The following is an 11,309-nucleotide window of genomic DNA, read 5'->3' as shown; positions in this document are numbered from 1 at the left end:
ACAACTTTGTGAAAGTTTAAGCCTCAAATGATTTATAGTGTTTTTATGAATGCACCCCAGCCTGTCGAGCTTAAATTAGTTTTCTGATATGTTTTATTTACATATTGTAGAGTATAATATCTGAAACAGGATATTCAAAGAGAAAAAGGTAGGCTCAAAATGGTCAGTCTTTATTTTAAAGGGTTATTTCACCCAAAAATGTAAATTCTGTCATTAATTACTCACCCTCACGTCGCTCCAAACCTTTTAAGACCTTCATTCATCTTCAGAACACAAATTTTTAATTAAATACCAGAGCTACGAAAATCTTTTTTGTGCAAACTAAACCCCAAAAACATTCTTCTCCTCCAAATCACATGTTTCAGCTTCGTAAAATTACAGTTGAACCAATGTTGTCACAGGGACTATTTTATCAATGTCCTTACTACCTTTCTGGGCCTTGAAGGTGTCAGTTGCGTTGCCGTCTATGGAGGATCAGAAAGCTCTCGGATTTCATCAAAAATACCTTAATTTGTGTTCTGAAGATGAACAAAGGTCTTACGGGTTTGGAACGACATGAGGGTGAGTAATTAATAACAGAATTGTCATTTTTGGGTGAGCTATCCCTTTAAGTGTAATTTTCTGCTCACTAGAATTGCAAAATTGATATTTTGTCAAACATGTTTGTCATCTTTTGTCTGCAGGAGCCAGATAGAAAAGCCTAATTCTTGACTTGTCAGATGCATGGTTTGTCAGTGTTTCTTAAAAATGGCATTTTTTGGCCTGGCATTGTTGGTTCATCAAAACCACATATTTTAGAATGTCCTAAAAGGTGACACTACGTAAAGAAATAATGCTTAATTCAAGAATAATTAGGAATTAAGATACATTTTTAGGTAAAAATTGATTCAAGATTAGTGCTTAAACACAAAGACCAAGTTCATGTCTATAGGTCATGTGAGGAAATTCTTCCATAGTTCATGTCTGTGATGATCTCAGGTCAGAAGGTGAGTTTATGTGTTGTGTGTTTAAAAAATCTGTTTAAAATATGCTTGTCACATCAATTCAGCTGGGTTTTAATCAAATATGAGCAGGGTTTTTAGGGGACTGGAATTGGGGTTATCCCTAAATGGTTTTGATGTTTTACTGGGTTTAAAAGGAAACTAGGCTTAAAACTGAGAATGTGAAACTCATCTTAAAGGTAAACTTGTGGAAGAAGAATCGGGCAAAATACCACATATTTCATGGACACCTTTTTATATCTGGGAGTTTAGAGCTGTGTGTGAACCGGTGGAAACTAAGGACTGAATGAGGCAGTAATTTTCGTTGTGTTTAGACTGACTGTTTGAACACCATTTAAATAACATTGCTGTGACAGAAATGTCTGCTGAGTTTCCAGTATCAACCTTATTTGGAGACAAAAATCACCTGGCTGGCATTGCGAAGTCCTTAGTGTTTTGGTTTTTCAGGACTAAAATGTTGCAAGGAAGTTGCAAATGGGCAGCTTTAATTTGAACGAACATCATAGCCCACTGGTAAGGTTCTTGAAGAAAATCCTCCTCTATATATCAGTTATTGCACTTAGAGATTGCTTTTCTTCTAAAGCACAAACATTTCCCGGGTTCTTATTGAGAGCTGCATATGTGTGGCGCATCTCTACCAAAAAAAACAAAACGTGTCACGTATCTGTCATAAGCAGATTATCATGAGGTCCTTGCAGTGATGCTCCACATGGGTTCTTATTGTTTTTTGTTGCCATGGAAATGTTTCAAGTAATATATAATTGGGGCAGAAGGCAGGTGAAAGCTTTATTAAAACAAATCATTGAACGTTCAGATTATTTCAACTTCCTGTTGTAATAAGGGGCACCTGAACACTATGATGACAATCAGTGATAACCGAAAGGGAACTACAAAGAGACGTGATCTGATTTATAACTGTAGGCAAAAGGTGAAATGGAAATGCACCAAGTCTAATAGGGTGCCTAAAGTAACAAATTACTGAATACAGGACTATATAATGGACCTTCTGTGAGTTTTATGAAGGTAAATGTAAGACTTTTTAAGACCAGTTGAAAAAACTGTGAGGATGAATTGTTAAAGCAGCACTTCAAAGTTTGAAAATGAAATGTAAAATCTCCATTAACTTTTACACAAAAATCAAGATCGATTCAAAAATGACACGTTTTCTGAGAAATTTATCAAAATTAATTGAATTCATGTTTGAAAAAAAAAGCAGAAATATCTATTTAGTCGAGTACTTAATTCAAAGGGGAAACTTTCTTTTCATACCCCATACCCATTTTATTAAGATGAACTCATTCAATTTTGTTCATTTTATTAAAAATCAAGACTTCGTGTCTTCATTTTGCATTTCAAGTAAATAGATCTTAAATTAAGGATGTTTAGATATTTGTATTGAAACACAAAACAATAATACTGACAAAGATATACATTTTTATTGCAATGCATGTAACATTTTTGACTTTTGACTGAATTTTAGACCTTTCAAGGCCTTAATTTGTGGAAGGGCAAATTAAAACGGTTTAAGACCAGCAGAAATTTGATTAAATAGATGTAATCTGGTTCTTGTGTGATGAATGTGTGTTTTGCTTATATAAGTGTTTTTCAAAGATCAGGGATGATTCGAGCAACTGAATCCATTTTTAAATATTTATTAAATACATTCCATGAGCATTTATCTTTAGGCATAAAAATCAGACTGAAATCTTCAGAAGAAAGATGCAAAGATACTGTTTTCTCTTATTCCTCCTTCACTTTGTGTTCTTTTATGGCGCGTGAAGCCATCAGTCTGAAGTAGAGAGCGGGCCACAGGGTGCGCAGATAGATGGCTGCAGTAGGCAGCAGCCCAGCCAATACAACGTCTTTCTGTTTGTGACAGACAGCTTTCAGAACAGCATGTGCCACGTCCACCGGATCCGACCCCCTCGCTGTGGTTTTGTCCATTACTTCAGATCCAAAAGAACACACACAATAAGAAACGTATGAATAATATTAAAATTTGCACATTTATGATACTCATTTTCCAAAACATCTTTTATAACTCAGATTGTTGACAAGAACAACATGCTCTCACCTCCATATTTGGAGCCGTCCCCCGTGACTGCATTAATGGACAGGTTGGTTCTGATGTAACCAGGGCTGATGACTGACACCTGCAGGCCGAACCGGTCCACCTCTGCCCTCAAACAGTCAAAGTAGGCCTGCGTCGCATGCTTGGATGCAGAATCTGACAGAAAACATTTCAGATATGCAAGCAAGGTACAGAAATGCCTTCTTTTGTGAACGTATACTCACATGCAGATCTGTACGGTATGGAGATCTTTCCCTGCACGCTGCTGATGACTACAATATGCCCACTGCGTCTATCCACCATTGAAGGCAGAATGGCTGGATTGAATAAAAAATGTTTTAATAAGAATAATTAAAATTATAATTCTTAATTATAATAAAAATCTACATAATGTTATACAGTCAAACCAAAAATTATTCAGACACCAGATATAATTGTATATATTTTCTACTAGTGGGTGCAGGACAATAGTTCATTTATGCACAGTGCCTTGCAAAAGTATTAATTTCATTTTTTTCACATTTTATGTTATGTTGCTGCCTGATGTTAAACTGCTTTAATCATATCAATCTACACTCCATACACCATATTGATAAAGCAAAAACAGAACTGTTACAGATTCGTAAATGTATTTAATATAACAAAAATAAAGTACACTGCATAAGTATTCATACCCTGAACTAAATATTTAGCTGAAGCACCTTTACAGTCTCAAGTCTCTCAAGACAAGCTTTGCTCATCAACATTTGGCAATTATCTGCCATTTGTCTCCTCACCTCTTCACCTCTCAAGCTCTTTCAGGTTGGCTGGGGGAAGATGCACATTTTCAGGTTTCTCCAGAAATATTTGATTGGGTTCAAGTCCAGGCTGTGGCTGGGCCACTCAAAGACATTCACAGCGTTGTGTATAAGCCACTCTTGCTGTGTGCTTAGGGTCACTGTCCTGTTGGAAGGTAAACCTTCTGCCCAGTCTGAGGTTCTGAATGCTCTGGTCTGGGTTTTCATTAAGGCTCAATAGTTTGGTGCATTAAGCTTTTCTTCTATTCTGATGAGTCCCTCAGTCCCTGCTGCTGAAAAACAGCCCCATAGCATGAGGCTGCTACCAGCACACTTTACTTTTGGGATGGTATTCTGCAGGTGATGAGCAAAGCTGGTTCCCTTCAAACAGGATGCTTAGAATTGATGTTCATCAGACCAGAGAATCTTGTTTCTCAGAGTCTGAGGGTCCTTTAAGTGCTTTTTCCAAGTGTGTCTTCATGTGTCTTCATTGAGGAGAGCATTGAGTTTGGCCACACTGCCATAAAGCCCAGATCGGTGGAGTGTTGCAGTGATGTTTGTCCTTCTGTAGGTTTCTCCCATCTGCATATACGATCATGGTGCTCAACTAGAGTGACAATCAGGTTCTTCGTCACCACTCTAACCAAAGCCCGTCTCCAACAATTGCTCAGTTTGAACAGATGTCCAGCTCTAGGAAGAGTCCTGGTTGTTTCAAACTTCTTCCATTAAGGGTAACAGAGATTACATGCTTCTGTGACCCTTCAATGAAGCAGTTTTTTCTGAACTCTTCTCCAGATGTGTGGCTCGACGCAAACCTGTTTCTGAGCTCTACAGGCAGTCCTTTTGACCTCAGGGCTTGGTTTTTGCTCTGATATGCATTATCAGCTGTTAGACCTTTTATTAAGACCTATGTGCCTTTCCAAATCACACCCATTCAATTGAATTTGCCACAGGTTACCTTCACTCGAAGTGTAGTAACACCTACAAGCAATATGAATGCTCCTGAACTAAATTCCAACTGTCCCAGATAAGGGTATGATTACTTATGCAATGGAATCATTCAAGTTTTTTATTTTTAGATGTTAAAAACCTGTTTTTTGCTTTACCATTATGGTATATGGAGTGTAGATTGATGTGGAAAGAAACGTAATTTAAAGCAGTTTAACACAAGGCAGGAACAAAACATAACATGAAAAAATGAAGGCACTGTAAGTGTGGAAAGCACAATAAAGTAAACTGTGACATTATACCCCAAAATTCTTCATATACAGTAAAACTGTATGATTGATAAACTGATCAAAATGTGGGACTAAAAATGATTCAGACACTTTGAACTGACCATGTTTTTCGTTCTAATAGTTGCTTATTAGAACTTTATGCAACAAAGACTGAACGAAATTAAGCATTGCTTGGTAATTGGTTGACCTATCTAATTGTGTACTTAAATTTAACACCTGACAGCTATTCAACCCAATTCATTACATACCTTTTTATCAAAGTTATCTGACATATCAAAATGAATTTGTTCTGACACAATTTAGCTCTGAGTTCCTGTCATATTTTATTACCATTTTCTAAACGATAGCAAATAAACTGTGATAATGTGAGAAATGTTGAAGGTATAAGATAAGATATAATTAGATAAGAAGATATAATTTACAGCACTAATGTGTAAGCCTATAATTTTGTATTTTTTCACATTTAATATTATTTTTACATTAATATACATGGGTCAAAGACGAAAAAGTGTTTAAGCATAAAACAATAAGTGTAATACTGCTTTAAATTGCTGTCACCCCCCCCCCCCCAAAAAAAAACAATTAACAAGTTTTCGGTTTAATTTAATTGCAGTCTTGTTTTTGTTTTTCTGAGCAAAAAATAAATATCATACATTTTCCCCTGATTTACAGAAGACACTCACTAAAATGTCATTCAGTGTAACAATGTCAGGCATATTTACAACAAAATTAAATTTATGACATATTAAAATACTAATTACCTTCACCCCAAATACTAATTAGTTGTTATTTTACATTTTACAAATTTGCCACTATCCTAGGTTTTGCCCATTTGTTAGTAAGAATATTTTACTCATTTAAAACACAATGAAATTTCATATGTTCCCTGATTCTTTTTTATATATTTTAATATGTAGAAATCAGAATAAGCATGTTGTTTGAATTCTTACATAAATATTGTTACACTGAATGACAATGTAACATTATTTCAACCAAATTTTGACATTTTATTCTCCAAAAACTTATTTGAAACCTTAAAAGTAGACACATTACTTACATTTAATGTGCTTTCTATGGACATAAAATCACTTTTGTCAATTTCTTTTGATGCGGACATCTTAATGTCTTTGACCCACATACACTATGGTTCAAAAGTTGGTGGCCAGAAAGTTATTTATTAATTTATTTTTAAATAATATTCAGCAATGACTCATGAAATTACTCAAAAGTGACAGTAAAGACAGTGCTACAAAATACTTTTTTTTCAGGATACTACAATTGATAGAGAGTTAAAAACCAGCATTTGAAAAATAAATATCTCGGTTTCCACAAAAATATTAAGCAGAACAACTGTTTTCAGCACTGATATAATACTAAGAAACTATTATTAAGCTGCAAATCGGGCATATCAGACTGATTTCTGAAGCATCACACTGAAAACTGGAGTAATGATGCTGAAAATTCAGCTTTGCATCACAGGAATAAATTACAATTTAAAATATATGCAAATTTTAAATTGTAGTAATATTTCACAATATTACAGTTTTAACTGTATTTTAATCAAATAAATGCAGCCTTGGTAAGTTACTGTATAAGCAAATATATAATTGTTCCGCTGATCTCTTTCTGAGACTCATCTCCACTAACCTTGTGTAAGAGCAACAGGACCGAAGTAGTTAGTCTCCATGACATCTCGCTGTACTGATACATGGGTGTCCAGGATGTTGCCACGGTAACTAATGCCTGCATTGTTGATGAGGACATCGACATGACCGTGGCACTTCAAAATCTCCTCGGCGGCGCTGGAAACCACAGATGTGTTGGAGAGGTCAAAGATGACAGTGCAGGGAGTGTAAGTCTGAAAAAGAAAGTCATAAATAAACCTAGTTAAGAGACTGGACATATGTATGCTTGCATATATTTGCCTAGTGTATATAACACTGTTACGCGTATCTGTGTGACATTTATATTTATATTTATATTCTAAGGGGGTGGTGATGGCGCAGTGGATAAGACACATGCCTTTGGTGTGAGAGACCCGGGTTCGAATCCACTGTGAGACACCAATGTGTCCACTTAACCCCTAGTTGCTCCAGAGGCGTGCGAGCTCTGACATATATAGCAATTGTAAGTCGCTTTGGATAAAAGCGTCAGCTAAATGAATAAATGTAATGTAAATGTAAATGTAAGCCCATAGGTGGCCTTGTGGGGGATTTCCATTCTGCAGAGTCGTGTGACGTCATCAAGGATTCCAGATATTTCATCGCCTCTTTGAGGCTATATTTTTGTTTTTCGTTATGCTTAGGTTTAACTTGTAAATTTGTGTTTTGGTATGTGATATTCTTTTTACTTATCAGTTGCGGGTAGAGTATTTAATTACTAGTTCATGTTTTGTTTATTTAGTAAGAACTGAGCGAGGGAAGCGGGTGTCCGGTAGACTCACCTATTCTTATTTTTATTTCGGGAGTCAGGTAAGTGCTTTGTTCCGAGAACAGGTTTAGTTAGGAGTCTGTTTTCTTAGCTTTCCTACCCGTGAGCTGACTATTTTTTTCTTTGTTATTACTCATTAAGATTGTTTATAAATATTATTTGTGAACTGTTGTGTATTATTATCTGAAGGTTTGAGTTGAATACCGTAAGTGAATTAAATAAGAAGCGTCTTGAAATTCACATCAGGTGTCACATCATTCTTTTCATATGTTCGGCCTGTGTCCTTTATTTAATTGTTTGAATTAACGAGCCTTAAAATGGTTACGGGCCGTAACAAACACCTTAAGAGATAACATCACTTTGAGTGCACTGGCAAGATTTGATTGCCTGTTTTCACCTGTGTCTTTCCACTGGTTTTGTTTCCCAGCTCCTCCACGACCTCCTGTAGTCTCTTCTGGTCCCGTCCGCACAGGATCAGTCGGGCCCCCGCCTCATGGAAGACCCGCGCACACTCTGAAACACAAAAGACAGATTGAGAATATTAATGATGTAATATCTAGAGCCAAATGCCATTGATAAGACATTATGATCAGCATTATAAGTGAGTTTGTTCATGTAACCTTTGCCCAGGCCTGAACTGGCTCCAGTGATCACCACCACTTTATCCTGTACTCTCTGCTTGTGTCTCAATCTCTGGATCACTTTCAGCAAAATCAGCAGCCCCACGGTCCCAGCTGCTAGTGGCCCAACGCCTAAACCGAACACACGCTCCATGTGACTGTACACATATGCATATATTAATTCACATATATTAAAACTCAGCCTAGCATCTTTATCTAAATGTAACATGGCAGTATTCTGTGAAAACACCATTGAACTTTAATGTGGGTATGTTTTTTTTACATGCTGACAGAACTGTAAATTGTAAACAATATTTTATAGAAGAACATTGTATATGATCGGTATAACTCTTTTATACCGCACGTTTTTACATAAAATATTTGCATTTTAAAAATTATTATTTTTTAAAAGATGAAAACCTAAAAAAGGTGACCAGTTAAGCACATAAAATACTTTTACCTTACACTTTAAAAAAAATTAAGAGTCGAATAGAAAACACACACACACCAAAAATCCATAACCTTTTTGATTGAAATAAATGTAATACGTTTAATTGATATAAAGCTGAAATAAAAATAAGATGACAAATGACAAAAACATTAAATATTTTAAAATAGTAAAAACTATTTATAAAAAAAAAAGTAAAAATTACAAACATAAAAATACTAGTATTTTTAAACTAAAATGAAAGCTGAAATATGAAAACAAAATTCGTTCAAAATATTAATAAATACTATAATATTATGCAAACACTGAAAACACACATCTGTCAGGGGCATCAGTGGTCAGGTGTCGCTCAGACATTTTCGTGATTGATTTATTGTTAAAACATCCCTTATTCTGTTCGATAATACAGAGTAATTATCACTGATGTATAGTAACGTTACACTAATTAATCCACAACAACTATCTTGAATATTAAATCACGTATAAACGTTTCATTGCATTATGCAACCGAACTTATTTTCACAAAACAATCTTAATATCTCTAATAATCAGTATCTGTAAGACCTGCATGTACTGTTTTGCAAACATAAAATAAACTGGCAGGAATAATAACACATTACCTTCCGTAAAATAAGACCCATATGACTGAATGGAGAAACCGGAAATCAACACAATCACGTGATTTCGGCTGTCCAATAACATTCCGATGGGACGAAGCTATTACGCCCTCTACAGAATCCAGCAAGCAAACACATCAATGGATATGATAAAGGACAAATAAGATACAGACACAAGTGTTCTTTTAGGTTAATAATATATATATATATATATATATATATATATATATATATATACAGTGGGGCAATAAATATTTGATACACTGCCGATTTTTCAAGTTTTCCCACTTACAAAGAATGGCGAAATCTGTAATTTTCACCGTAGGTACACCTCAACTGTGAGAGACAGAATATAAAAAAAAAATCCAGAAAATCACATTGTATGATTTCTGAATAATTAATTTCCATTTTATTGCATGAAATAAGTATTTGATCACCTACCAACCAGCAAGAATTCTGGCTCTCACAAACCTGTTAGTCCCTCCTATCCTCCACTCATTACCTGTATTAATTGCACCTGTTTGAACTCGTTCCCTGTACAAAAGACACTTGTTCACACATTCAATCAATCAGACTCCAACCTCTCCACTATGGGCAAGACCAAAGAGCTGTCTAAGGGCACTAGGGACAAAATTGTAGACCTGCACAAGGCTGGGATGGGCTACAGGACAATAGGCAAACAGCTTGGTGAGAAGGCAACAACTGTTGGCGCAATTATTAGAAAATGGAAGAAATTCAAGATGACTGTCAATCTCCCTCGGACTGGGGCTCCATGCAAGATCTCACCTCGTGGAGTTTCAGTGATCCTGAGAAAAGTGAGGGATCAGCCTAGAACTACACGGGAGGACCTAGTCAATGACCTGAAGAGAGCTGGGACCATAGTCTCAACGGTTATCATTAGTAACACAGCACATGTCCAGGTCCATCTGAAGTTTGCCAAAGACCATCTGGATGATCCAGAGGAGGCATGGGAGAAGCTCATGTGGTCAGATGAGACCAAAATAGAACTTTTTGGTATAAATTCCACTCGCCGTGTTTGGAAGAAGAAGGACGAGTACAATCCCGAGAACACCATCCCAACCGTGAAGCATGGAGGTGGAAACATCATGCTTTGGGGGTGCTTTTCAGCAAAGGGGACAGGACGACTGCACCGTATTGAGGGGAGGATGGATGGGGCCATGTATCGCAAGATTTTGGGCAACAACCTCCTTCCCTCAGTAAGAGCATTGAAGATTGGTCGTGGTTCGGTCTTCCAGCATGACAATGACCCCAAACGCACAGCAAGGGGAACTAAGGAGTGGCTCCGTAAGAAGCATTTCAAGGTCCTGGAGTGGCCTAGCCAATAGAAAATGTATGGAGGGAGCTGAAACTCCATGTTGCCCAGCGACAGCCGCAAAACCTGAAAGATCTGGAGAAGATCTGTATGGAGGAGTGGGCCAAAATCCCTGCTGCAGTGTGTGCAAACCTGAAACTTTTTAGTGACTTGTTGGCCTTCTGGAACGAATGTTCATTTACTGTATATGTACTCAATACTTAGTAGGGGCTCCTTTTGCTTTAAAGGGGTGGTTGATTGTTTTTTTTCTAGGCTTGATTGTGTATATGGGGTGCAGTCAAACATGTATTCATGCTTATTTAAAAAAAAAAAAACGCATTATTTTTCACATAATTCACCTTTATTCCACACCTCTCTGATAAACGCCCCGATTATTTCCTGGTTTTATGAAGCCCCTCCCTCAGAAATGCGTAATGGGATCTGATTGGTTAGCTGGTCCAGTGTGTTGTGATTGACTAAACCGCCTCTAGTGCGCGTCTGAACATCCTGCCCCTTACCTCAGCAGCATGTGCTCCGATTGTATTGTAAACAATGGCATCATCTATATTGCTTATCAATTTGAGCCCGAATGAGACTGAGAGGATATTAGTGAAGAGGATCACGCAGAACCTGTGCAAGCATGGCTTTTAATGGTATGTTTTTTTTGGTTGTTGTTGTTGGTTCATACTTTTAGATAAGCTGTTATTTGAAAGTGCTACTGCTTCTGTTAGATTTTAATATATGGCTTTATCCCAATTAAAGCCTTAATACAGCAGGGCAACTGCACACGCATGTA

The 11,309-nt window shown here is 36.7% G+C and overlaps 1 protein-coding gene across 1 annotated transcript; it reads right to left on the bottom strand.

The window, feature by feature from the left end:
* Positions 1 to 2,375: 2,375 nt before the first annotated feature.
* On the bottom strand, positions 2,376 to 9,250 carry LOC306860918 (dehydrogenase/reductase SDR family member 7B-like). Its single transcript, XM_079402942.1, has 7 exons — positions 9,205 to 9,250; positions 8,137 to 8,294; positions 7,914 to 8,029; positions 6,734 to 6,944; positions 3,297 to 3,389; positions 3,076 to 3,228; positions 2,376 to 2,947 (listed from the first exon to the last, which is right to left on the bottom strand). The coding sequence occupies exons 2-7, from the start codon at positions 8,288 to 8,290 to the stop codon at positions 2,742 to 2,744; spliced, it is 933 nt and encodes a 310-aa protein (XP_079259068.1). The 5' UTR covers positions 8,291 to 8,294; positions 9,205 to 9,250; the 3' UTR covers positions 2,376 to 2,741.
* Positions 9,251 to 11,309: the final 2,059 nt, after the last annotated feature.

This window comes from Barbus barbus (assembly GCF_936440315.1).
Source record: "Barbus barbus genome assembly, chromosome: 4".
NCBI classification, from domain to species: Eukaryota; Metazoa; Chordata; class Actinopteri; order Cypriniformes; family Cyprinidae; genus Barbus; species Barbus barbus.
Note: the sequence above shows the minus strand (reverse complement) of the source record. Positions and strands in the feature narration are given on the sequence as shown.

Excerpts from the sequence above, each read along its gene's own strand:
- LOC306860918 (XM_079402942.1), bottom strand. The coding sequence starts at position 8,290 with ATGGAGCGTGTGTTCGGTTTAGGCGTTGGGCCACTAGCAGCTGGGACC. Across the intron at positions 3,229-3,296 it reads CATACCGTACAGATCTGCAT|ATTCTGCATCCAAGCATGCG; the intron begins GTGAGTATACGT and ends GTTTTCTGTCAG. Across the intron at positions 2,948-3,075 it reads GGACGGCTCCAAATATGGAG|TAATGGACAAAACCACAGCG; the intron begins GTGAGAGCATGT and ends TTGGATCTGAAG.